The sequence below is a fragment of the Excalfactoria chinensis genome, chromosome 14 (assembly GCF_039878825.1).
Source record: "Excalfactoria chinensis isolate bCotChi1 chromosome 14, bCotChi1.hap2, whole genome shotgun sequence".
Lineage (NCBI taxonomy): Eukaryota > Metazoa > Chordata > Aves > Galliformes > Phasianidae > Excalfactoria > Excalfactoria chinensis.
The window spans coordinates 3,463,500-3,488,668 of NC_092838.1; the positions used below are offsets into that span (position 1 = coordinate 3,463,500).

Below are 25,169 nucleotides of genomic sequence, written 5' to 3' on the forward strand. Positions count from 1 at the left end.
TGCAGCTCCCTCCTTGCAGACCAGTTTGAGGAGCTGGCTCCCCTTTCCAACCCAAGTGGAGTTACATCAGGTCCATATAACCCATATAAATGTATATATAACCATATAACCTAGCCCTGCTCGCTGCCCCTTTCCATGCAATCCCAAAGGCCAGGCTTTACCAACCATGGGACGTCTTCAGCCCAAGTCGGCGGCAGGAAGAGGCTCTCACAACCTGCCTCTCCTGTTTAATGCTTAAGACACACAAATTTAGCCCCCGGTTTCATTGGGTGCGATATTCATTTCACACTTAGCAAAGCTGCCAAGCTTTACTCTAACAGTTGGGATGTGGTAAAGGTCAACGGCCGCTGTCTCAGTTTCCAACACGAAGCCAGCCCCCCCCCGGCCGCCATTTTGGTTAGGCCGCGGGCAACTCCCACCTCCCGTACTCCCGGCAGGCAGCGGGCGAACTACAACTCCCAGCATGCACCTCGCTCCGAGGGAGCATGCGCAGAGCCGCGCCCTTTGACCTCTGCGTCCGCCGCCGGCGGCGTTGTGTGGGGCGCCGCCATCTTGTCCCCGTCCTCCGCGGAGCCCCGCCGCCGCAATGCCGGACGAACCGGACCTGGAGGTGTACAAAACGCCGCCGACCCGTACTCCGGTCCGGGAGAGCACCTCGACGCTGCCCAACCCGGTCACCTTCATCCAGACCGCGTTCAATTATGTCATCGATGCGCCCGTTACCTTCGTACGAGGTACGGATGGGTCCGGACGTAGCGGGCTGAGCGCGGCCCTTCGGCTCCTATCGGAGGGGCCGCGACACGGTGTGGGGACAGCGGGACGGGAAGGAGGGACACGAGGACACGAGGGACACAAGGACACGAGGGTGGGGGCTCCGGGCTGTGCGTGACTGTGCCGCTGTTGTTGCAGAGTGGATCGAGCGGCAGCAAGCCAAGAACAAATCCTATTACTACCACCAGAAGTTTCGCCGTGTGCCCGACCTGAGCGAGTGCAAGGAGGGCGATTATCTCTGCTTCTACGAGGCTGAAGCGCAGTGGAGGAGGGACAGGTACGGCTGGCACAGCGCTGCCCCCAGCGGGCACTCACGGAGCGCTCCGCTCTTGGTCGTGGTGGGACTCGTAGGGTTGGCTTGAAATCGCGTGGATTTCAGGGCATTGAATGGTTACCTCAGCCGCTGTCCCTACCCTTTACAGAACGCTGGTCGTTATAGTTTGCTCTCCCCTCACGCCTGCTTTGCTGGGCTGGCTGGTATTAGTGTCATCCTGCACAGCCTGCTTTCTGCAGCACTGGATTTCTGTATATTATCACCCCCTTTTGTTCTGCTCTTCTGCAGTCCATGTGCTGCGGTTGCATTCCTACCCATCTCCCACACAGGTTGGTGGATCAGCAGATCGTGGAGATCATCCGGGAAAGGCTCGGTGCGTGCAAGCACAGGGAAGGACCAAACCAGTTTCAGAACTGCGCTAAGGAGGCAGAGCTGCTTGCACAGGTTACCAAAGCCTATCAGGAGAGATGTGAGTACAGCAGCCTTTAAATCTACTATAGCTGTGACAGCACACGGGGAAAGAAGAGTTTAAAGATCACAGAATCACAGAATGACCCGGGTTGGAAGGGACCTCAAGGATCATGTAGTTCCAACCCCCCTGCCTAGCAGGGCCACCAAACATACGCCTTTACTAGATCAGGTTGCCCAGAGCCCTGTCCAACCTGGTCTTGAACACCTCCAAGGACGGGGCATCCACAACCTCCCTGGGCAGCCTGTTCCAGGACCTAACCACTCTCCTAGTAAAGAACTTCCCCCTAACATCCAACCTAAATCTTCCCTCTTTTAACTTAAAACCATTTCCCCTAGTCCTGCTATTATCAGCCCTTTCAAAGAGTTTGCTCCCCTCCTGGGAGTAAGTTCCCTTCAGGTACTGAAAGGCTGCAATGAGGTCACCCCGCAACCTTCTCTTCTCCAGGCTGAACAAACCCAACTCCCTCAGCCTGTCCTCATAGGGGAGGTGCTCCAGCCCCCTGATCATCTTCGTGGCCCTCCTCTGGACCCTTTCCAAAATCACCATATCTTTTTTGTACTGAGGGCTCCACACCTGGACACAGTACTCCAGATGGGGCCTCACAAGAGCAGAGTAGAGAGGGACAATCACCTCCCTATCCCTGCTGACCACCCCCTCTCCTGATGGAGCCCAGGATCCCATAAAAGATCTCATCAAGATCCCATAAAAAAAGATCCCATAAAGATCCCATCTTTGTGCTAAAATTCCTTCTTGGCAAACACTGCAGATCTGGGCTCAGCGCTCAGATGTACTGGACCCACTAAGCCTGGGCAATGACATGTCAATTAGCACAGCAGCATTTGATGCTCTCGCAGTACCCAAAGCTGAGTGCATTTCTCTCTTAGCACTGCAGCTTGCACTGCCCCAAGTGCCAGACTTCACCTGGGTCAGATCTAGCTCCTCCTAGCAGCTGAGGGCTACTTTTCACACATTGCCATGATTCCCTTTCCTTTTAGATGGTGATCTCGGTGTGCATGGAAACGCTAGGACGTGTCTGATGAAGCAGAAGCACAGGATGATAGAAGAAATGAAGGCACAAGAAAACGCATCTCAGTAGATCCGGTTATGAAATTAATTAGCACCTCCTTCATTGGTGCTTTTCTCAAATGCTGTGTTGCAACTGCAAACTGTGATGCTCTCTAATAAACTTGCAAACCCAAACATCTGCCGTACCATCCATTAGCACAGACTCGATTCTTTGAAGAGGTATGCAAAAAATACCTCCGAATTGTTCCTGTTCCAGGTCTGCATTCCAGTTGGCTGCTACCACCCCCTGAACAAAGTCAGGTCCACGCACCCATCCCAGCTGTGGAACCCTGGGGTGACCCTGCTGGATTTTACCACAATTCATTAGGGAGCACCCTCAGAGTAAACATGCTGTGAAAGGAGAGTATAAAGGCACATTATACTCCCCTCTCTTTAGTTGCAAACCCCGCTCAGGATGTAATACATGATTAACAAGGGTTAGTGTAGAACTTTCTATTCCCAGCAGATGTTCAGGCTGTAGCCCACAGCCTTGAGCCTACTCAGATCCCAAACACGGATGTAATCGATCTGCCCAATGCACAAAGCATCCAATCAAACCAATTTCTTGTCCACCGACCACTTTATTGTCTTGTACAAAAACCACTTTAAGTAGTTGCCACAGCAGCTGCCTGGGTTCTCTGCACTGAGACTCTGGTGTGGGTCTTAGCCAGATGATCAGTGAACTCCTGGATAAAAAGAAAAACAGCATTTCATTGCTGTAAACCACCGCCACAGCCTTCTCAGCATTGTAATCCACTGAAGGAAGCATTGCATGCTTACCTGGTAAGGAGATTTGGTGAATACAGTCTCTTTCCAGAGGTCAGGAGTCAGGTAACTGTATGTCTTGGAGATGGCATCAAAGGTGGCCTTAGCTATGGAAAGAAGTTAAACATTGCACATCACCGTTAGAGAAATGAACTCCTGTACACACACAGCTCCAGAAGTGTAGAATTTCAGAGGGAACAGAGAGACCATAAGAGGATCCCTCCGTTATACTCTTAAAATTCAGTTTCCTTTCTCTCTCCATTTACGACAGTTACACTACTTTCAGCAAGTGCAACCGCGCAGATTGGGAGATCAGGAGCTTCCAATTTAATGTGTGTTTAAATACCACAGCATTACTTCTTTTCCATTAACAGAAAAATAGCAACACACACACAGAGCTAAACTACAATGCAATAACCTCATACTTACCAAAGTTGCCAAGCGTGGCAGTACAGCCCCTGGCTGAGGTATAACAGTCATCAATCCCAGCCATCATCAGCAGCTTCTTAGGAACAGGGGCAGACACGATGCCTGTACCTCGAGGCGCTGGGATCAGACGCACCAGGACAGAGCCACAGCGCCCAGTAACCTACGAGCACAACAGGTTACAGCTTCCACAGCACACACAGCGTGACTCACAGGCAATGCACAGCGAGTTGCCCTTACCTTGCAAGGCACAGTGTGAGGCTTGCCGATCTTGTTCCCCCAGTATCCCCGTCGCACTGGTACGATGGATAATTTAGCCAAAATGATTGCCCCACGAATGGCTGTAGCAACTTCTTTAGAGCATTTAACACCAAGACCAACGTGGCCGTTGTAGTCTCCAATAGCAACAAAAGCCTAAAATCAAAGGGAAGTTTTCAACCAAGGCTTTGCCATGCAGGAAAGCTCTTTCAGCACAATGATCCAGCAGGATCTCATCGCAGATAACCAGAAACACATACTAATGCTTAACAGCTACAGTACATTACAATGTAAAGTAACAAAGGAGAAGAATTGGCTTTAGATTCCTGACACAGCCACAACTATCACAATCTCAGTAATAGCCAAGAATAAACACATAACAAAGGAGATTACCTTAAACCTGGTACGCTGACCAGCACGAGTCTGTTTCTGGACAGGCATGATCTTCAACACCTCATCTTTTAGAGAAGACCCCAAGAAGAAATCGATGATCTCTGACTCCTACAAGATTCAGCCATTTAATCACACAAAGCCACATTGCTAAGCTGCAATATCCAAACAAGACACACAAATCTCGCTGCATTTATCTACAAACCAGAGTAAAATAGAAACGTGGCTCAACTTGAGCTTTCTAAATAAGGAATGCAGCAACTAAAGCCAACTTCACAGTTCAGACTGAGATCCCACCACACGCTGCTCACCTGCAGCCACAGAGCCTCACCTTGATGGGAAGGGAGAAGAGGTAGATCTCCTCCAGAGACTTGATCTTCATATCCTTCACCAGGCGACCAAGTTTGGTGACAGGGATCCACTACGGACGAAAGCAGTAAACGATGACGGGCTTTTACAGCAGCTCCAAGGGGATGGGGGGGGTCTGCAGGCCAGCCCTACCCGGCACAGCCCGCCATAACGCTCCCCGCGCTGCTGGTCCCACTTACTTCCTTATCCTCCGCTTTGCCCCCACGGGCCCCGCGGCCTCTCCCTCGGCCTCTCCCACGGCCGCGCCCGCGGCCCCTCAGCCCGGTCCCGAAGCCGCCGCGGAAGCCCCCCCGGGCGGCTCCTGCTCCTCCTGCAGCACCGGCGTCGTCCGCCATTTGCTATACGGAAAGAGAGGTGCGTTAGCCAAAACACGCCGCCATCAGTTCGAAATAACCACACGGCGAGGCCGCAAAGCCCAGCCGGGACCCATTCGTCGAGACACAGCCATCCCTGCGCCGCAGGAGGCTCCGATGGGCGCGGATGGAGCGGAGGCCGCACGTAGCCGCCATTCCATCACCGTCCATACTTACGTGTTCGTAAAGTAGAAGGCCGCCACTCCCCGCCGTTCGGTATTTATACTCAGAAAGCTCTCGCGAGAACACCTCACTGCAGCACCAACCCCGCGCGCTTAGGGGGCGCGATCCGCTTAGTTATGCAGGGTGCGGGGCGGGAGGGCCGGCTGGAAGCTGTGCGCATGCGCCGGTCTTACGCATGCGTAGGGCTCACGATATAAAGGTGCGCGCACGTGGGTCTGATAAGCTCGGATGTGAGTGGGGTCGGTTCGCGTCGGGGCGGATGGGCGCAGTTTGTTTCGCTTCTTCGATTTGATTCTCTTGTCTTTTAGCGGTATTTAGAGCTTTTAAGGCTTTACTGAGGGTCTGTTTGTGTAATAGGTAGTGCTGATAGGGGCGGGCACGGGATGAAGGCTGTTAGCGAGAGGGCTGGGAAAGGAGCAGGGCTGGGAAAGGGGCCTTTGGCACAGTCTGAAAATCACCTGCGGCCTCCCGTGGCCTCCGGTGAGATAACCGTGCCGACAGCATAGGGAGCAGCAGAGCTTACTGCCCACGGTGACGGTGCGTGGGGAGTGAAAGCCGCGTTCCCATAACGGCAGTGGGGGGCTGTGGGGACGGGCGGGCGGGCGGGAGGGCCGTGCTATGTGTGAGCGCTGTGTGTGAACGCTGTGGGTCTCCCCGCAGGTTTAACGGCCCGGCTGGGATCCTTCATGTGACAACGAGACCAAAAGCGCTTTAACGTGAACTTTAACGTGAAGGGCGGCGGAGGATTTACAGTTGGGATGCTGAGAAGGCGTGCGGGATGTTGATAAAAGAACGCTTGTACGAACCGGAGCTGAGTGTTTCCAATAAAAACTTACTCGTTTGAACGTTTATTCGAGTCCTGTTGTGTTTTCGGACAGTCCGCAGACCCGGGGTGGGGATCGTGCTGGGAAATAGCCCGGACGGGCAGGAAGCCGGTCCCATCCGCACACACGGAAGCGGCTCCGTGCCCTGCGCTTCCTCCTCCCACGTGACACGGAGAGCGCTTCCTTAGTCTGCTCTTACGTCATTCGAGTGCGCCGGAAATCCCGCCCTTAAAACCCGGAAGCGGCCTGCACGCGGAGCGCGGGGTGTCATGGCCGCTGCGGCGGGCAGCGCGGTGCGCTTCAAGAGCAAGTGAGTGGGGCTGGGCTGGGCTGTGCGGCCGGAGGGTTCGTCTCCGGGAGCGGCCGAGCTGCGCTGTGTTCGCTTTGACGGCCACTCCACGCATATCTTTCCTAATTATTCTTCTTTCCCCTTCCAGTTATGCTGTGTCGAGGAAAATCGAGCCGTTCTACAAAGGAGGCCGAGTGCAGGTAATGGTCGCCTACGGCCGGTGTCTCTAGAAGGGGCTGCAGAGCGGCCTGATCCCGGCTGGGCCACTGTCTGCTCTCACCTCTTCATCCTGTGTTTTCTAGTTAAGCCGCGATGGGAAGTTCATGTTCTGCCCCTGCGGGACCAAGTTGAACGTGATCGATGTCGAAACGGGAGCTGTGCTGCACAGCCTCGAGCAGGTGGGGAGCCCTGGAGCCTTTCCCAGGGATGCAGTTGTGATTGGGGTGTTTTGAAGTGGAGTGGAAATAGAGGGGGCTGAGAGCTGCAAGCCTGGCTGGTGTTTGCATTGCTTCTCGTTGTGTCTGTGGTGCTGGGTGTGCTTGGGTTAGTAACTGTGGCAGAGGAAGGCTTGAGAGCACTCCTAAGCAGCACATAGATGAGTAACTGTGTTTTCTTTATCGTTTTTCAAGGATGACCAAGAGGACATCACCTCGTTTGTTCTCAGCACTGATGATGAGGTACGTGTATGGCTGTGTTTATTGTGTGTTTTTCCTTCTTGGGACTCCTGATAAAGCCAGCAAAGACTGAGGAGTGCTCTGCCTTGAATGTCCCCAGGGAACTCTGTGGAGTCTGTCATCTCTTCTGGGTTCACGTCAGATATAGGAAGTACTGTTGTCTCGTTTTACTGTAATTAACAACAAAGACCCATCCAGGGATAGGAATACATTTTAATCAATTCTGTATACACGCAGAGAATGTATTAGTGGATGTACCATTTAAATCCAGAGGTTTTTTTCACAGAATCACAGAATTTTCAAGGTTGGAAAAGACCTAGAAGATCATCTAGTCCAACCATTACCAATACTTCCCAGCTAAATCATGTTCCTATGATTCCTAAATCATTTTTTATGGCAGCTTTCCAGCATCCATATGCATGTTGATGCGCTGCAGGTCATTGCTTCTGGGAGAGCTTTCCTGTTGTTTCTGATATTTGTCTCTCAGTTTTGAAGAGATCTTTGTGGACACTTGTTAAGTGTCAGATGCATTTCCTAATATGTTTTGGAACAAGTGTCAGTCTTATGAATGGATATCAAGATACTGAGGTTCAAGAACATCATAGTAGTGAATGTTTGTGTTGTTTGTGTACAAACACTGAAGGAAATGGCTGATCTTGCTTTCCTTTGCCTTGCTTTTCCATAGATTCTTGTGACAGGAAGCCGAGCCCTGCTGCTGAAGCAGTGGAATTGGCGAGAGAACAAGTGTGTGCGCACATGGAAAGCAGTGCACATAGCACCAGTGGCTACCATGGTCTTTGACTCTACTTCAACGCTGTTAGCCACAGGTATGTTCCTGTTTAGCCTAGCTCAGTGCAGCAGGTGTGAGTTCTCTATTCCATACAGAATCATAAGCATCTTTCTTTATATAAAGTGATTTACTGACAAAGTTCTTCCGCTATTCTGGAATATGCTGGTAAAGTGCTGATAATTACTGGGGATCTGCGAGACAGTGTGGCCTAGTAGATCTAAATGCACAGTTAGGACTCCTTGAAGATGGAGGACAGGCATGAACCCTAATACGTACTCATGAACTTCGTTTGGTGTGGATGGCTGTTCCTGGGTTCATTTTTCTGCTGCCTTTGTTACTCATTAAATTTTACAGCTGTTGCTGTGTTGGAACTCCTTTCTTCATTCTTGCATGTTCTTCTTTTCCAAGGTGGCTGTGACAGCACCATTAAGATCTGGGATATGATCAAGCAGTATTGCACACACAACCTGAAAGGATCTTCAGGAGTTGTACAGTAAGGATGAATCCTGTTTCTCAGTCATTTAATGTGATGCCTTGATGCTGTGAATTGTCAGATTCTTTGTGTAAAATGCATTTCTATTGAAATATTGGTCTAATGCAAAGAAGGTAACAGGCAGCTCATTCCTACTCCATTCAAGTGTATCTCCTCTCTAGCCTTGTTGAGTTCCATCCTGATATCTCCCGTCTGCAACTCTTCTCCTCTTCAATGGACTATAAAATCCGGATTTGGGATCTGAATTCCAGCAAGTGCGTGGCTGTGCTGGACGGCCACTTCAGTGCTGTCACCTCCCTGGCGTTCACTGCGGATGGAAACACTCTCGTTAGGTAACAAATGCAGAGGCATTGCTTTCTCATTAACCCCAGCTCTTGGCAGAGATTGGGTGCTTGAGCGAGGTTTGGTTGGGGTAGTTTGTCATGTGGGGATAAGGACTGCTAGAAGTATTCAGTCTCAGCTTGACAATGCATTGTGGGCTTCTTCAGAGGGATGTGGAACCTCCCACAACTCCAAATTTGAGTTCAGAGATCGAGTTGTCCACTTTTTTAATGCTGAAACTGCTTTTTTATCTTGTAGTTCTGGCCGTGATAAAATCTGCATGGTCTGGAACCTGAAAACCAGAGAAAGTAAACGGACCATCCCTATCTACGAGGTGAAATTGCATTTCTTTTATTCCTTTGAGATCCTTTGTAGATCACAGTTTGGATGAACTTTGTTGAACGGTGTAGGAACGTTTGGATGTTGTGTTGAGGGACGTGGTTTAGTGAGAACTATTGGTGATGGGTGGATGGTTGGACTGGATGATCCTGTGGGTCTTTTCCAACCTCGGTGATTCTATGATTCTATGTTTGCTGCAATGGGCCTCCAACCCTTTGTGCTAAGCTGCTGTTCGGCCAACTCCTTTGTAGAGCGTGGAAGCTGCCATCCTGCTGCCTGAACAAGGGGATTTCTCTCAGCTGGGTGTGAAGAAACAAGGGCTGCATTTTCTCACAGCTGGCAGCAAAGGTGAGTGTCCTGTCACGTAGCTGCTGGAGTTAGAGGTTGAGGAAGGACTGTGCTTAAGGTGCTACGTTGCTGTTATTCCTGGGATATGTGGTTTGTGTGGCAGAAGTGTTGGGCTGAACTCTTGGGGGATGGAGAGCAAAGCCTTCTTCTGATTTCCTCCAATGATAGTGAATGAGACCAACTTATCAGGCCTTAAAGCTGTGTGGCTCTTTCCAGTACACAGTGCCAAGGTTTGTTTTATATTCCTTGAACAATCACTATTTGAAATAGCAGCTCTGACCTAATTTATGTTATTTACTAGGGGTCCTGAAAATCTGGGAAGTTGCTACAGCTGCTTGTGTGTACACCCAGCCTGTGCCCTTTGAGCCCGTGGAGTCAGAGGAGGAGACCAGCAACCACAGCCTGACCCACTGCATGCTTGTGCCTGAGAGAAATGAGATAGTTACAGTGTCTGTGGAGCACAACATTGTTTTGTATGATGCTCAAACTCTTCAGCTCAGGAAGCAGGTAACAACCCACTGCCTCTCTTTTATCAGTATTTTAGGCTCAGCTCTGCTTCTGGTGAAGGCTTTATTCTTGAAATAACAAGGTTCATTGCTGAAAGCTTATTCCTGATCTGTTCCTTGGCTACAAGCCAGAAATCCAGTTTCACTGTTGGAGTTGGAGAGATATTGCACAAATAAAGTCAAATGGAAAGTAGATCAGGCCCAGACAAAAATCCCTTCTGTATTCCAGCTTATGTATGTCTAATAAGATCTTGGCATGCCGAATTAAGAGAAAGATAATGGGAACGCAGCCTCACTGGGAATGGTACCATTTGATGCTTCTCTCTGTTAAACTTTTTCTGTTCTGCCATCCTCAGCTTGTGGGTTACAATGATGAGGTTCTGGATGTGAAGTTCCTTGGGCCCAGTGATTCTCACATTGTTGTGGCTACCAACAGCCCTCAGCTGAAAGTGTTTGAGCTGTCAACATCACACTGCCAGATCCTCTATGGCCACACAGGTGCGTGTGTGTGTGTGGTGGTCAGCTCTGATGTGGGTGGGTGGATGGAAGATGCGGAAGTATTTCTTTATCCTACACAACTCTTATGTGGGGACTGGAGTCACCAGGCTCTGCCTGGAGCAGCATCACAACTTATTTTGGTGGTTTAGTTGTTGGGTTTTTTTGTGTGTGTGTGTGTGGGGGGGGGGGGTTGGATTTCTGTAGGGAAGGTATTTAGTTGTGCACTCCTTATTTTGGAAATGCTGCTTTATCTTTATCCATGTCTGTCAGTTCAGTCCCTCTCACTAACTGACATCAGTGTAATTTGGAGTTGAGAATGTAGGTATGGGAGCACTTGCTCTGAATGCTGTTTTGTGGCTGCAGTGACAGACCTGCACCAATGCCGTTAACATCCTGTCACTTCATAAGGAGTGCAGATATGTTCTTGAGTCTTTGAAATCTGGCCCTAATCATTGAGCTTTGGACTCCGTACTAATTAATACGTATCAGTTGGCTGATTTCAATATTCCTTTGAATCCAACTGTTTTTTTTCCCCTCTGTTTAGAAACAATTCTTGCTTTGGATGTCTTCAGGAAAGGCCTGATGTTTGTAAGCTGTGCTAAGGTGCGTAGGCATTCTTCATCGAATGAAACTCTTCATTGTTAGTGATCTTTGTAGATAGAGTTGTTATATTCCTGTATGGCAGAAAGGGCTTCTGTTGAGGTGGCATTTCTGACTGCTACATCCCCAAAATACAAGAGTCTTCCATTGTTCCTTTCAAATGTTGCTCCCTTGTTTTGATGAATGCAGGCAAAGATACAAGTTTAAAAGCCATGAATAGCCAGGCTTATGGATTTAATAGATGTGTGGAGGGCTGATCACTTGTCTGTTCTTCCCCATTACAGGACAAAAGCATTCGCGTGTGGCGGATGAATAAAGAAGGAAGGGTGGTCTGTGTGGCCCAAGGATTGGGTCATGCTCATGGGGTAGGCACTGTCTCTTGCTCAAGGTAATAAGAGTCAAACAAAGTTTTACCTTTGCAAGTATGAGTCATGGCTGCTTTGCTGATCCTCAGTGAATGTTTTGGTGAATGTCTGATTCTGAATAACATTGTCTGTCATGTTTGAATCCAGCTTGTCAAGGTGCTCTGAGTTAAAGGGAGAATGTTTGTGGTTTTCTTTCCTGGATGCACGTTTGTCCATAAGCTGTGAAGCTTGCGTTTCTTTGTCAGTCTACCTCCTGTTTGGCTGAAAGAGTAGCAGCTGTTTAATATGCCGGATAAAGCTCAAGTAATTTGGAGAGAAGGAATGGGGAATGGAAGGGAGTGTGCCTATGGAGGTGCTTGCTTAAATAGTGTATCTGTTTATCAGCTCTTCTTCTTTCTTTGTGCTGCCTAACAGTCTGGAAGCCCAGCTTGTACAGAAGTTGCCATATACCTTAGCAAGCTCGCAGTGCTTTTGGCTAATGGCTGAATAGATGGAGGTTATCCCAGGGACTTAAGTAAAATGAAAGACAACTTGATGAAAGCACTCACACTCTGTGTAATGTCGCAGCAGAGTGACTGTGTAGATTCTAGCTGTGGAGAAAGCCTTTTCTCAGCGCAGTGAAAACCACTGGTTTGCTTTCTTTCACTTGGCGTGTTTTTTTTTCTTTCCATTCAGGTTGAAAGAAAACTTCATAGTGACCAGCAGCCAGGACTGCACAATCAAAGTGTGGAATATCCCAGAATCTCTCACTTCCAAAGCAAAAGCAGCCTTGATCTCCAGTCCAGAAACCCTTCATGCACAAGTGACTGAGAGAGGTCATGACAAGGTAAAGTTCCACCTGATGTGAGAGTATATTTTTAGTACTTAAGTGCTCTCCTGTTTTATACCTCCAATTCCTAGCTGTACGACAGCAAAAGCAAAGACTTGAACTGCTTTACTCTCTCTATTTTTGTGACTTTTCTAGGACATAAACAGCGTGGCAGTTTCTCCCAATGACAAGCTCATTGCCACAGGCTCACAGGATCGGCTGGCCAAGCTGTGGTCCTGTTCTGATTGCTCCTTGCTGGGAGTCTTCACTGGACATAAGCGTGGAATCTGGTGTGTGCAGTTCTCTCCGGTGGATCAGATTTTGGCCACTTCTTCAGCAGATGGAACCCTGAAGCTTTGGGGTCTTCAGGACTTCAGTTGTTTGAAGGTAATGACAGCTCAGAGTGCCCCTTGCTCTTCTAGGCAACTCTCACATGCTATAGAGATTGAATATTATTTTAAAGAATTTACCTATCTGGGCTTTCATAGTAAATATTCTCTTGAAAGAGAGATCTTCGAAAACCTGGCAACAGCTCTAATGCTTTGAAGCTTCGCTCTTGTTTTCCAGACCTTTGAAGGTCACGATGCCTCTGTACTGAAGATCATTTTTGTAAGCCGAGGAACACAGCTGCTCAGTGGGTAAGTACCTACACAAGAAGCCAGAATTAGTCAGAAAACATAACTGGTATGAGCAGCAAGATTGTGCAGTGGATTTAGTTTTAGAAAGACTAATAGGAAGGTGCCCATGTTATGTCATGTGGCAGAGACATGGCTTGTTTTCCTCTCCAGTTACACCATGGTTTCCAGTTAGCTCCCATGACTTTGCTGGGTTAGTGACATACACCATAGGGCAGAGCTAAGGATGCATTTCACCCTACTGCTTTCAGTGAGGTAAGAGCAGCCAGGGCTAAACTCTTCCTGTTAGCTGCAGAGGGTTTGTTCTCTAGCTAGAAGCAGGAAAGAATGCAGTTTATCTCCTGAATTGCCCTTTCTTATTGAAAGGTTGAAACATAACAGACCAGAAACACCAACAGAGTATATGAAGGTGTAGGTAATAGTGCATTCCAAGATGGAATCACCTGAAGGGATGCCAGTACTACCAGGAACAAGTTGAGATTCTTTAGATCTCTTAGGATGTTTGGTTAATTCTGCTCATATTTGATAGGTATCAGGATGAGCTCATTCAATATTTTGGGTGGGGGAGAGCAAGAATGGTTCTCTGAGTTTGTGGTTTGTTTTGTTTTGTTTCTTTCCTCTTCCAAAAGTGGTTCTGATGGTCTCTTAAAACTCTGGACAATTAAAACGAATGAGTGTGTAAAAACATTGGATGGCCATGAAGATAAAATCTGGGGTCTTCACTCTAACAAGCAGGATGACATGGTTGTGACAGCATCCAGCGACTCCTCCATCACACTATGGAAGGTACAGAGCTGTGTCTCTTCTTTGGGTTACTGATCAGAATGCATTTGTAGTATTCAGTATCTCAGTGATTTGTTCCTCACCGTTCCAGCATGATGCATGTTGTCCTCATTTTACACACTTTGGCATTAAATCAGCAAGGTGTATCTTTTTATTTGGTCTGGTTTGGGGTTTTTTTTGGCCACACTGCATTTCTCCAGTTGGTGCTTTAAAAGGAATAGGAGTTGGTCTTTAAGTGGCCTTCCCAGCACTGTTCTTCTAAAGTAGAAAGGTTGGAGGGAATTGTGAGTTGGTGGATTTAAAATGTAAATTACTTGATCTGGGAGATCTTGCTGCAGAAAATGATGTTCTAATCACTTAGTGACTCTTTCATCTGAATTAAAGCAAGGTTTGACAAAGTTATATCCTGGTTTTATAGGATGTCACTGAAATTGAAGAGGAAGAGGCACAAGCGAAACGGGAGGAGCAGATTATGAAGTAAGTTCATTCTGAGTAGTAGTGGGCTATGAAGGGTGTGTTGTGTCTGGTTAAACTCTCCATGCTTAGAGCCATCCAAGTCCCCCTCATTTGAAGGCCGTCTTGTAGAGATTTAGATGCTGCCATGGCACAGTTAGGCTTTTCTACTTCGTAGAAGTTTAGTTCCTGCAAATCCCTTGCTATAGTATTGTCAGCTTGATAATGGATTGGTTTCATGTTTATATTCTACTAAGATAAGTCATGTCAAACCACTGAAACCTGCTTTCATTTTGTCCCGCTTCAGCAGCATTGAGTAATTCAAGAATCCCTTGAACGTGCCTTGGGTAATTATCTCCACAATGAGGGCACTCAGCCATTCACTGGCATGCACTATTAACTTCATGACATTAAACCTCTCCGCACCATTGCTGCCAAATCAGCCACTTTCTGTACTGAATTCCGTTCCACCAACTAAATACTTGTCTCATTCTCCTGACTGATCTGTTTTCCAGAGAACAAGAGCTTTCTAACCTGCTTCATGAGAAAAGGTACCTGAAAGCATTAGGTTTGGCAATCTCTCTGGATCGTCCACACACGGTGCTGACAGTTGTTAAAGGTGAGTTCGTGTTATACACTGAAGGTTTATTTTCCGCCCTCTCTGCTTTCCAGTGCATCTCTTCAGATCCTGACTGAAGTCAGACACAGACTACAGTCTGAAGTCTTTAATAAACTAAAGTTAAAGTAAATTACTAAAGTCAAATTATCCGGAAGCCTCTATTTTACCCTTCTCCAATAACTCCTAAAGGTTTGGAACTGTCTCAAGGGATGTTATTTTCTGTGTAGGAGGAACGCGTGGCTCTTGTTCTTGAAATAGCTTTTTCTTTCCCTAACCCTTCATTTCTTCTTTTTTAGCCATCCTCAAGGAAAGCGATGGGAGAAAGCGCTTGGAAGAGAACATTGCTCGGTTGCGGAAGGATCAGAAAGGTTTGTTACTGCACGGTTTTAAAGCTAAAACCTTTCAGATCTGGGGCTTTTGTCTGAAGTGAAACTCATGCTGATCTCTGAGGCAGAAGAGATGGCTTTTTGCACAGTCAATGTTCACAAATGTCCTTGTTCCCTAGAGGCGGTGTTAACATTCTTGGTGACATGGAATACGAACTCTCGAAACTGCCACGAGGCTCAAGCTGTCATTGAAACCCTCCTGAAGCACGAAGCACCAGAAAACCTCCTGCAGTACTCGGGCATTAAATCTGCTGTGGAGTCCCTGCTGCCTTACACCGGTGAGTGGTGCTGCAGGAACAGTCGGGCAGTGAGCAAGTTAATCCAGTTCAGATCTGTTGGGAGGTGCCTGCGGTGATGTGCTGTGGCACTTGATTTGTATGCAGTCTCAGCTGCCCTCTGCTCATGTGAGATCTGAACTCTCCTCCTGTTTTGTGCTCTTAGTGCCCAGAAAGATTGTGGATCATCCATCTCTGGAAGGGTTCGGGTCTGGGTTGGTTGAGGCTTTGAGCAGTCTGGTCTGTGTCTGGAAGGTGTCCCTGCCTGTGGCTGTGCTGTTGGAAGTAGATGAACTTTAAAGTCCATTTCGACTCATGCCACTCTAAGATCCTGGTGCCTCCTTTTATTGGCTGGACAGAGTTTGTCCACAGTTTGTGCCTCTGTGAGGTCTCCTCTTATGTTACGAATGCTCTGTCTGCTCTCTTCTAAACAGAAGAGATGTTTTTGGTACCCATTTCTGGTAAACTTCTCCCCTTGTGATACCAACCATCAGTTTTCTTTCTTTGCAGAACGCCACTTTCAGAGGCTGAGCCGCTTGCTGCAGGCCTCCATGTTCATTGACTTCATGTGGCAGAACATGAAGCTGTCTGACGTGTCACATCAGGAAGATGTGATTTTGTGACTCTTCCCTCATCAGCTGCTGTTTCCTGACAGAGTCCGAACTGCTTTCCCACCAGATACAGCAACTGGAATACTCTGTATTTTATAATAATAATAATAATAATATTTTTTATTTGAATTTCTAAAATAAGACCATTGTTCAGTCTCCTTGGGATTTAATGAAAGGAAGGATTTGTTCCTTTGGGTAAGTTGTGGCTTCCCTTTGTATTTTCACAGCCCGGATAATAGAAGTGCTCAGCTTAGCTGAAGTTTAGCTAGAAGGTGTGCATAGATCAGTGTTGTCTGAGCCCTGTACCTGGGCAAAATGTAGGCTGGGCCGAGGCAGGTCTGCCACCTTTCCTGCCTCAGATGGAGCACTGGACAGGCACAAGGGTGTGATTTTGATTCTCCAACAAGCAAGTCTTTGAAGTACAGAAACTACGCAGTCCTTCTGCGTATTTGTTTGCATTTTATTTCAGAGACAAACATATAAAACTTAGAACAATACAAACACCTGCAAGTTGGCTGAATTCCCTGATTAAAAACAACAAAAAAATAGACAGACAGACGTGGGAGGCTCACTAAAATTAAAGGTAGCAATCTATACAAAAATCATGGGTTTTGCTTTAACTTTTTTCTATCTCAGTTTTAGCAGATGAATTTAGAGCAGGAAGTACTGTAAGGTTCAGTAACTATCAGACCCCCCCCTTTATGTTTTGCTTGTAACTGTGAGCTCTGGCCTCAGCCACCCTACCCAGCAAACAAACTGTACTACAGCCATTTTTATCTCTGTCTGCAGAACGACATTAAGGCAAGGTAAGAGATGAAATTCATAGGCACTACCAATGTTTTATGTCCTCAGCCATTCAGAGGGTCCAGCCAATTCCCCTTTGCCTGGCCAGTTTTCTACTACCCAAGTTCATGTAACATTAAAGTAAAAAATTAAATAGTACTTAAATATATATATTCCAGGGATTCAGATAAATGCTGTTCACATGGCTGTAGCTGTGGGTTTCTCTCCTCTGTTCTCCAGCACTGTCAGGTATTTGCAGTATGAGGATTAATGCAAGAAAACTGTGACACTTTGGTATATGGTGTTGCAGGATAACAGTGTGCCCAAGGGAGTGAACTAAGCCGTAAGTGACCTATGATAAACAGGAGCTGCCGCATCCTACTACAGCTCTGCTAGTAACAGTGGTGTGCCCTGGTTAAAGCTCCCTGGTCATGGCGTGCATGCTACAGCATTAACCCAGCAAAGCCATGTCTGCAAGCCTTGAAAGCAGCAGTCCCTGCAATGTGAGGCATGGGGCCCTAGTGAGCACTGGGCAGGGGAGGCAGGGCCTGGAGGGGCGGGCAGGCGGCTGCTGACTGCTGCAGGGCCCGCTTAGTGACTGTGCTGCACCTCTGGAGGATCTCATGAGCTGAGGGGCGCGTGGGCACCTTGGGGGCACCAGTGGGCACCTCTGTGTCAGTGAGGGAGCTTAGGTCAGTAGCAGATGGCTCCACAAAGCCTGAGTCGTTCCTGTCCTTATAGGTGAGGCGCGGAGATTTGCTGCTGTGTTTGGCTGAAGTATGTCCAAGGATTGGGCTTGCTGCCTGCTCCACTTCAGGCAGGGACCTGGATAAGTCCGGCTTCCAGCTCAATACACTTCTGGGCTCACTGCCTGAGCTGAGGGAGGAGCTGTCAGACTCCAGGTCTGGAGTAGAGATGACCCTGGGCAGAGATTGTGATCTGCTCCTTGAGCTCCCATCTTCATCATTGCCATCCCCCGAGGTGCAGTCCCGTGCTGTGCTGTTTCGCTGGGGCTGGGGAGTCGGAAAGGAGGAGCAGATGTTGGGTGTGGAGATGTGGAGGCCGCTGCTCATGATGGTCTGCAGCCTGTGGTGGGGGTTCTTGTAGGCCTGGAGGCACATGGAGGGCATGTATCCCGTGCGCCCATTGTAACTGAGGAGGAAACAGGGAAAAGCAACACTGAAGGACTTCTGGCCTTGATAAAGGTGGGGGAGCACACAAGACTTGTGTGTACACAGGGCAGCGGGAAGGGGAAAGTATTCATCTCAAAACAGCTTTGGTGAAGTCTCCTTACCGGATGAGCCACCAGCCATTGTCGGATCTCCTGACCACCTCCACCACCACGCCTTTGTTCAGAGAGAGCTCATCTGCTTTCTGCGACTCATAGGCCCGCATGACAAAGTACAGACTGCCTGGGGGGAGAAGGGAAGGCCACAGTTGTCTTACAGAGGGAAAGTTGGGCAAGAATTCTGCCTAACTGTGCAGCCCCAGGCCTAGGGAGACTTCAGAGCATGATGGGTGAGCAAGGTGTGATCCTGAAACTAGAGTTGCTGCCTCAGGACAGAAGCATACTCACCTTCCTCCTCTGAGCTCCCAACATTCTGGATGTCCTTGTGAACGTTGATCTGTTCCAGGTATGAGGCTGGGAACCAGGCTATCTGCTTGTCTGCATTTTCCACAAGCCACCACCCTGCAGCAAAAAACAGAACAAAGTTTGTAAAGCCAGCAGAAAGAAGAGAGATGATCAATTACATCCCAGTGTAGGGACACAGGCAGGAGCTGTAGGCAGATGTTCCACAGATCAGCACAGTGCTGGCACTTTGGCAGAGTTCTATCTAGACCAGAGTGCACCATGCAGGTGTGTTAGGCTCTGCGAAGCATGAAAAGCTTTAGGAGTAAGGTTCTAGGTCTCAGCTCAGACTTGTGCTAGAAATCTTTCAGCATCCATCCCTGAAACGGAAGGATCTTAATCAAACCTACCAGTCATGTCCTTCAGTAACACTTCAACAACATCCTCCTTAGCGACTTTGAAAGTCTTGTTCTTTGTGTCTTTGGTTTCAAAGGTTTCAATGCAGCGGTAGCTCTCAGACACCTGAGGGTACGTAATGGAGAACGGCTGCTGCTGCTGCTGCACCTCTTTCTTCTTTTCCCCTCCAATTTCTGATGGCATGATTACAACACTGAAAAGCAAAGTTTGATGTTGGTTTACTGAAAGCTCCCCTGGAAGGCTGTCAAGTAGTAAATACAGTACAGTAAAGTACAGTAAAGTTGTGGTTATTCAGTAGACTAAGAGAGGTTTAGGTATCAAAACAGTAGCAAAGCTCTGCTCTTCTGCTCCAAAACGTAACTGGCATTTCCTCTTATCTGTATTCTACAACATTTCTCTTTTATGCAGAGATTTGCAAACAAAAAAGTACAAATGGAGTTTCCCACCTGTCTTCAGGAAAGCAGGGATCGAGGTCTTGGGTTTGTGCCTTGAAAAACTGAATCACATCTTCACCCTGGGAGATTTTAGCATCCACTTTCAGCAGTTCCTGTGAGTAAGTTTCCAGCAGTTTCAGTCTCTCCAGGGACCTGTTTATCTTCCCACTCTTCTTCTGTTTCCCATTTATATCTTTAAAGTAACAAGAGCAAAGTTGATCCAAGACTATAGCATACCTGGACCAGAGCAGCGTCTTCTGCCTGAGCATGGCAGTGCCCTGCTTATTGCACCCATACCCAAAGCAGACACAGCTGCCTCTGCCTCCTTGTTTCAAATAGCTCCTGATAAAATCTTTGCATACCAAAGTTTATCATAGTTCACGTATAAATGTTACTAAGAGCTCTGAACCAACAGAAGTGTAATACTCATCTAATAAGTGCGTTTATACCCCAAACCAGGTGTTTCTGTGCTATTTTATGTCAATGACGGCCAGTGACTAAAGTCTATGTCATCCACAACAGCTGTTCCCAATTGCTGTCTTGTGTCTGTTGGTCCCTCAGTGTGTTCTCCTCCTTACCTTTAAACCTGGGTATAGTGCGGTCAGATCTCCTGAGCGATCCGCTCTCAATGGGGAATTTTCTCTTCAGTTCTTTCTAGAAGTGAAACAAAGCAGTGAATAGAGATGCTGGGCTCCTTCCTCCCTCCCCAAGATGTGGATGTTATTTTCAGGGAGATATTTACTTACATGGAATCTCTTAAATTCTTCAAGTGTCCGGTAGATAAGAATGTTGTTTTGATCTGACCAGGACACGAACATCATGTACTTCTGGAAAAACAGAAGAGAAATAGAATTCATCCTTATCACGATGGTCAATATTGGGTGTTTTAAAGCAACGAATGTTTGACAGGATCTGTGATTTAGTTTTTGCTTTGGGCTGCCAGACGGTCGCAATAAGAGATGAAATTAAAAACGAAACCTATCACATTATTTTCTTAATTTTAGGGTCCCAAATGAGCATTAAAATACAGGAAAAAAAGAAGTCTGAAACAGCAGAGTTCAGGATAACCATTTTCTTAATGAGACGGACAGTTATAAACAGGTCTAAGGGACCCATGTCCTAGATAATAACACTTTAATAACACTGAAGGATATTGAGCGTGCATACTGCTGAAATAACTAAAAATAGGTAATGTTTAAGGAGAAAAAAAAAGCCAACACGTTAAGTTAAAATACCTTCTGCTTTCTGCACTGCATTAAGCCCACAGCCTTCACATCCACTGGGAACCGGCTCATCTTCCCACACTGCCTGTCCTGCAGCTGGAGGCTAAGCAGGGCACGGCCTCCTGCAGCTTAAATACACTGGGCTGGAGGGAGGGCACTGGCATTCAGGGCCACACTCCTTCCCTGCTTCCTCCTCCGCCCAGCAGCTTGAGGAAAAACTCCATCGTTTTGCAATTATCACATGCCTTTTCCCTGCTCCCCTGTCTTTAATGTGCAAATACTGAGCACAGATGGTGGGGCATAGTTCATGGAGCTGGAGAAAAGCGCCTTATCTTATCGCATCCTTTGGAGAACGCTGCCAGTAAATGGCCCGTCCCTGCTGCCAGGTCAGTTTGTCATCCCTAAGGTCATCATTTCTGGGTTTATATCATCCCTGGGTTTCTGTTGTCACTGGCTTCATCATCCCCTGGTGTTAGCAGAGCTCTCTGGGCAGCAGCAGCTTCTGTTCTCACACTGCATTTCCTTCAACGGATGCATTTATGGCTCTGCTGTACCAACACCTTTATGGGAGCCACCTGTGGCCATAACAGCTTGGGCTGCAATCACAGCATTCCCCTGAGCTGATCACAGACGTGGTTGCAAAGCACAAATCAGACAGGATTCCATGTGCATGCCAGCTGCTACAGATCTCTCTTCTTCACTAACTATTCTTACCTGTTTAGTAAAAGGAGCCTTGATAGCCCTATTCACATTCATGGGCTCTCAGAAAGAAATGGGAGGTGTTGATGCTCATTGCCACAGCAAAAGATGAATGAGTCCTAGGGGCATACAGGAAGAAATCCCAAAGATTTACATGTGTAAATATGCACCTGAGGCACCCTGAAGTCCTGCCTCAGGCCTGAGAATCCACCTGCACTCAATGTGATGGATGGAGAGGTGGAGAAACCCCTCCCAGGAGAGCCCCAGGGTCATGGCTCAGCCGTGGCAGCCAGCAGCGCAGCCTGCCTGGTGGGAAAAGCCCAGCAAGGAGATGGATTTGCTTCACTGCAGGAATGCAGCTCCTTGCTGCCCTCAGGCACTGCCTGATTGGTAATTACAGCCCTGGATGGCCGTCCTCTCCCTGACCTGTGGCTGTGGCATATCTCAGGTTATGGCTTGGTCTAGGGGCATCTGTGTGATCTGGCCGCTTGCCCTGCCTGCTCTCCCTTCTTTGATGAAGCCTTGAATCATTATCATTATTGGAGCCCAAATGGAGAGGCTCAGCCCTGCCTTCCCTTTCATTTTCCAATTACGCTGGGCTTCTTAAATCCCTCAGCAACAGGTGCAGAGGACCTTTCATCTATCAAAAAAAAAAAAAACAACCAAAAACAAAACCACAATCAAACGACAGAATCTCATTGGGAAGCCAGACAAAATGACTTCTGGGCAGCTGGAAAATACACTTATTAGGGCTTTGGTTTCATGAAAACACGTGAGGCTGCCCATGTCCTGCAAAGTGGCGGCTGCTGAGGGTAAAGGAGGTGTGTTGGTGGAGTCTGATCTATTGCTGCTGGACCCCTGCTCTCCTTTGTTAAGGAAAAGTTGTACAACAAGCACCTCGGTCCCATGCAGGCATCTGGTGGGAAAACCCCTTCCGTGCCTTCTCCGGGCACTCCCTGGTTGACAGGGTGACACGGGTACTGCTGTACAAGGCAGACTTGCTGCACCAAGGTCAGATTGCCCATCTCTGCTTGCAGCTGGTCCAGCAAAGTCACATGCTGTTAAACCTGGCTGGCTTTTGTGGCAAGAGATGGAGATTTTTGCATCCAGTGGGATTGCTCTTTTGGCTGTTAGCATTTGCAAGCCAGCAATAGAGGTGGCAGCTCTTCCAGCAGCACAACTGTGCTTTGAGATGGAGCCATGCGTGCTGGTGCCATTGTGTGGCCAACACCAAGCAGAACACGCCGTGTTGGTTTTCTGTCCCAGAGCAAACACGAAGCACAATGCATTTCCAAAACTGTAAAGGTTTAAAACTGTTTACCCTAAATGGGAGAAGCCAGAGACAATCAAAGTCTTCAGAAAGTCTGAACTCTCTGAACACGCACCAGACCACTAAAGGAAGTTTAGATACCTTTCCATTCTGTGCCTGTAAATACTGTGATTGCCAGTAAAGCAAGAAGAGAAGGTAGTGGCCTTGTTTTTGACAGCTCCAAAAGCTTTGCTACATAGAAAGCATAATCCAGTGCCACAACAGAAGGGTGAGACTACATGGAGTCTTGCGACCATCTGGGGCTGGAGATCCACCACTCTGCATGGAGAGCTGATGTTCTGAGATAGACTGCTTGGCGACAGGGATCTCAAAGCAAAGCGTGAGCAAAACTTGCACCCATGGTACTGCTCCTAGAGCACCCTCGAACCACCCCAAAGCTATTGCAGGTCAGTGCCATGCCTGCAGAGATAGATGGAGAATGAACCAGAAGAATTTACTAACTCTGTGTGGGCTCATTTGGGCACAAATCTCCTCATCAGTAAGTTGTACCTACTGAATGGCTCCTGCTACTTCTATATCATCCTGCCCAGAATCTGTGCCTACAGGTGTGTAACTATTAACTGCAGTCAGGAGTGACTGCCGGGAAGGTTAGCATTCAACTCCAAGTATCGGGTGCTGTCATTGCGTCATCAGTCTATATTTACACAGCTTCTGAGATACAGCAATTAATTTTTTCTCTGATGGTTTTACGGAGTACAAAAGAGATCATCAAATAGCAGGTAACGCATAGCAGGGGACTGTCCAGCTTTGAGAGGGCAGAGTGCAAATACAGATCCTACATCCACAAGAGCCACAACTCGAGCCTTGCAGCAGCTGCTTCCAAAGCCCAACAAGCAGTGATCGTCTCAGATATACACAAGCATGAAAATAAAAGAAGACCTGTATTACAAACACCCTCTTCCACATACAGGATTAGGTCTGAGCTGCTCGTGGCTGCAAATGCATGAGACCCGAACTTATGCATTTATCTTTTTATGGCCCACACAGGAGGAACTGCTGCACCCAGTGATTCCCTGCAAAGTCACTAGGGAAAGGCAGAGAGGAAAAGTCCTCAGAGCACACATAAGATCCTACAGCTGCGAGACAGAGAGAGCAAAAGGAAGGTGCTGTGCCATGGGCAAGGCAGAGGGGGGCCTTTGCTGAGAGTGATGCTGGTATGAGAGCTCAGACTTCTCCCCCATCACCTTCAGGATCAAAACCTGCCCTTCGTTGTTCTTGAAGGTCACCTGTGATAGCATGTAACCTATCAGCACCTCTAATGAAAAGGCCAGCTGCTAAAAGCTGATTTTTAAGAGTACAAAGAGGTTTTAGACTTCCATTAAATAGAGAAACAGACACTGATTAAAGGGGAAAAAAAAATCAAACACCAGAGTTGACAATAATACCCTTCACGTCATAAGCAGTGAGAAGTCCAACATTCACAAAGTCTGGAATGAGAGATTTTACAGTACTTTATCCAGAAGGAGGTATTTGATTTCCTCCTAATTCCTGCAGCTGCTACACAGAATGAGGCATTTTTCAGTGTGCAGCTGAATCCAGTTCAGGACACAGTTATCTCAAGGGCTGAACTTCACCAGTGGCTCAGTCCCTCATGGAAGATTTCCTTAATGAAAATCAGTGAGGGACTAAGCAGGAAGAGCTGTGATAATGACCTTGTGTGTGTAACAGCTGGAGCCCGATGCAGAGGGGCTGTGGGACCTCTCTGTCCAGGTGATGAATTCACAGTCTGCCCAGCACTAAAAATGCATTCTGCAATACCTAGCAGTGGAGTTTTCATTTGGATCACAGCAAATTGCCCGCAGTGCAGGCTGATCTCCTGCCATGGGCACCCCCACTGTTATCCCCATGCTCTGGGGTCTAGACCGGTCCCATGTTACTGGCAGCACAATCCCAGACCCAGCTGGTAAAAAACATTGCATCATGACAACCCCCAGACCTCACAGCCACCAGCTGAGGGTGAAAGTACAGAGCAGATCTGTTGGTTTTCCCTTAAATGCCCTCTGAACACAGCCACCAAGGGCAGGGGAGAAAGCTGTCTTCCTCAACTGATATGCTCACAACCCATAAAATACTAAAAGGACATTTACAAAGCACCTGTTGCAACCATTTCATAGCTCCTTTGTAGAAGTTGTGTGTTTTCCTAAGGTTACGCAAAGGGCAAAAATGTGTTTCAAGAATAAAACTTCCAGGAAGGATAAAGATGAAACTTAAGCCCATGGCTTAAATTTCCTAGCATTATTTCCTAGAACAAAGAAACAAGAGGTGTTTGGTGAATGTTTTTTTACGGTAAGAGCACAGTGTGTATTTGCTGAGCCCCACTGCTGGGCAGGATGGAACCTCAGGAACCCTGTGGGGAACATCCTCAGGAGCACAACCCAATGGAAACCAAGCAAGGATCAGCCAGTGCAGAAATACTGTTTTCACGCAGGCAAAATCTATTCTTGCTTCTCACTAAGAGTGGTAAAATCTGGTCACAGACAAAACCATTGTATTCCTTGTAGATTAGTCAGAGAGATGCTCATCATTCTGTTACCCTTTCCTCATTCCCCATCACCAAGTAGAATATGCAAAGTGCTTTACTTATCTCTCTGGAGTTTCCTTCAGCACTGGGAGTCCAAGTTAAAAACTCATCTTTATTTCAGAATGAACAACCGCACCGTTTTGTTTCTATTCCCTTTCGTGAAGCAGGGAAAGCAGTGCTTAATCCTCACTAAACAATGTAGTGAAGAGAGAAGAGTCTAATGGAAACCAAACTGTTGATGATGTTAAT

At 47.6% G+C, this 25,169-nt stretch overlaps 4 protein-coding genes and 2 non-coding genes across 6 annotated transcripts; 3 read left to right on the forward strand and 3 right to left on the reverse strand.

The window, feature by feature from the left end:
* Nucleotides 1-513: 513 nt before the first annotated feature.
* Nucleotides 514-2,719, forward strand: NDUFB10 (NADH:ubiquinone oxidoreductase subunit B10). Its single transcript, XM_072349489.1, has 4 exons — nucleotides 514-734; nucleotides 910-1,048; nucleotides 1,375-1,514; nucleotides 2,513-2,719. The coding sequence occupies exons 1-4, from the start codon at nucleotides 587-589 to the stop codon at nucleotides 2,611-2,613; spliced, it is 528 nt and encodes a 175-aa protein (XP_072205590.1). The 5' UTR covers nucleotides 514-586; the 3' UTR covers nucleotides 2,614-2,719.
* A 424-nt stretch (nucleotides 2,720-3,143) lies between these two features.
* Nucleotides 3,144-5,156, reverse strand: RPS2 (ribosomal protein S2). Its single transcript, XM_072349488.1, has 7 exons — nucleotides 4,970-5,156; nucleotides 4,753-4,842; nucleotides 4,425-4,532; nucleotides 4,014-4,187; nucleotides 3,777-3,936; nucleotides 3,363-3,454; nucleotides 3,144-3,268 (listed from the first exon to the last, which is right to left on the reverse strand). The coding sequence occupies exons 1-7, from the start codon at nucleotides 5,123-5,125 to the stop codon at nucleotides 3,188-3,190; spliced, it is 861 nt and encodes a 286-aa protein (XP_072205589.1). The 5' UTR covers nucleotides 5,126-5,156; the 3' UTR covers nucleotides 3,144-3,187.
* LOC140258948 (small nucleolar RNA SNORA64/SNORA10 family) lies at nucleotides 3,524-3,661 on the reverse strand. The gene has a single exon (XR_011905326.1). It is a non-coding gene; the product is annotated as a small nucleolar RNA SNORA64/SNORA10 family (small nucleolar RNA).
* A 612-nt stretch (nucleotides 5,157-5,768) lies between the features above and the next one.
* Nucleotides 5,769-5,897, forward strand: LOC140258949 (small nucleolar RNA ACA64). The gene has a single exon (XR_011905327.1). It is a non-coding gene; the product is annotated as a small nucleolar RNA ACA64 (small nucleolar RNA).
* Nucleotides 5,898-6,370: 473 nt separating this feature from the next.
* On the forward strand, nucleotides 6,371-15,982 carry TBL3 (transducin beta like 3). Its single transcript, XM_072349581.1, has 22 exons — nucleotides 6,371-6,460; nucleotides 6,588-6,639; nucleotides 6,742-6,837; nucleotides 7,069-7,116; nucleotides 7,799-7,940; nucleotides 8,312-8,396; nucleotides 8,558-8,728; nucleotides 8,976-9,051; nucleotides 9,308-9,404; nucleotides 9,706-9,911; nucleotides 10,267-10,408; nucleotides 10,953-11,011; nucleotides 11,293-11,396; nucleotides 12,049-12,199; nucleotides 12,338-12,568; nucleotides 12,749-12,819; nucleotides 13,446-13,602; nucleotides 14,018-14,076; nucleotides 14,568-14,671; nucleotides 14,968-15,039; nucleotides 15,177-15,335; nucleotides 15,843-15,982. The coding sequence occupies exons 1-22, from the start codon at nucleotides 6,420-6,422 to the stop codon at nucleotides 15,953-15,955; spliced, it is 2,436 nt and encodes an 811-aa protein (XP_072205682.1). The 5' UTR covers nucleotides 6,371-6,419; the 3' UTR covers nucleotides 15,956-15,982.
* A 1,249-nt stretch (nucleotides 15,983-17,231) lies between these two features.
* On the reverse strand, nucleotides 17,232-20,851 carry NOXO1 (NADPH oxidase organizer 1). The gene is made up of 8 exons (XM_072349582.1): nucleotides 20,383-20,851; nucleotides 19,894-19,974; nucleotides 19,726-19,801; nucleotides 19,160-19,340; nucleotides 18,707-18,906; nucleotides 18,303-18,416; nucleotides 18,021-18,138; nucleotides 17,232-17,878 (listed from the first exon to the last, which is right to left on the reverse strand). Exons 1-8 carry the CDS (start codon nucleotides 20,440-20,442, stop codon nucleotides 17,245-17,247), a joined length of 1,464 nt encoding a protein of 487 aa, XP_072205683.1. The 5' UTR covers nucleotides 20,443-20,851; the 3' UTR covers nucleotides 17,232-17,244.
* Between the last annotated feature and the right edge of the window lie 4,318 nt (nucleotides 20,852-25,169).

What these genes read in the sequence shown, in the direction of transcription:
- NDUFB10 (XM_072349489.1), top strand. Translation starts at nt 587, where the DNA reads ATGCCGGACGAACCGGACCTGGAGGTGTACAAAACGCCGCCGACCCGT. An exon ending in GCCCGTTACCTTCGTACGAG is followed by an intron (nt 735 to 909) that starts GTACGGATGGGT and finishes CTGTTGTTGCAG; the next exon opens with AGTGGATCGAGCGGCAGCAA. An exon ending in GCGCAGTGGAGGAGGGACAG is followed by an intron (nt 1,049 to 1,374) that starts GTACGGCTGGCA and finishes TCTCCCACACAG; the next exon opens with GTTGGTGGATCAGCAGATCG.
- RPS2 (XM_072349488.1), bottom strand. Translation starts at nt 5,125, where the DNA reads ATGGCGGACGACGCCGGTGCTGCAGGAGGAGCAGGAGCCGCCCGGGGG. An exon ending in TCTTCTCCCTTCCCATCAAG is followed by an intron (nt 4,533 to 4,752) that starts GTGAGGCTCTGT and finishes TGAATCTTGTAG; the next exon opens with GAGTCAGAGATCATCGATTT. An exon ending in TGCCACGCTTGGCAACTTTG is followed by an intron (nt 3,455 to 3,776) that starts GTAAGTATGAGG and finishes TTCTTTCCATAG; the next exon opens with CTAAGGCCACCTTTGATGCC.
- TBL3 (XM_072349581.1), top strand. Translation starts at nt 6,420, where the DNA reads ATGGCCGCTGCGGCGGGCAGCGCGGTGCGCTTCAAGAGCAA. An exon ending in CTGAGAGAGGTCATGACAAG is followed by an intron (nt 12,200 to 12,337) that starts GTAAAGTTCCAC and finishes TGACTTTTCTAG; the next exon opens with GACATAAACAGCGTGGCAGT. An exon ending in GTCCCTGCTGCCTTACACCG is followed by an intron (nt 15,336 to 15,842) that starts GTGAGTGGTGCT and finishes CTTTCTTTGCAG; the next exon opens with AACGCCACTTTCAGAGGCTG.
- NOXO1 (XM_072349582.1), bottom strand. Translation starts at nt 20,442, where the DNA reads ATGAGCCGGTTCCCAGTGGATGTGAAGGCTGTGGGCTTAATGCAGTGC. An exon ending in CACTATACCCAGGTTTAAAG is followed by an intron (nt 19,341 to 19,725) that starts GTAAGGAGGAGA and finishes GTTACTTTAAAG; the next exon opens with ATATAAATGGGAAACAGAAG. An exon ending in GTTACTGAAGGACATGACTG is followed by an intron (nt 18,417 to 18,706) that starts GTAGGTTTGATT and finishes TTTTTGCTGCAG; the next exon opens with GGTGGTGGCTTGTGGAAAAT.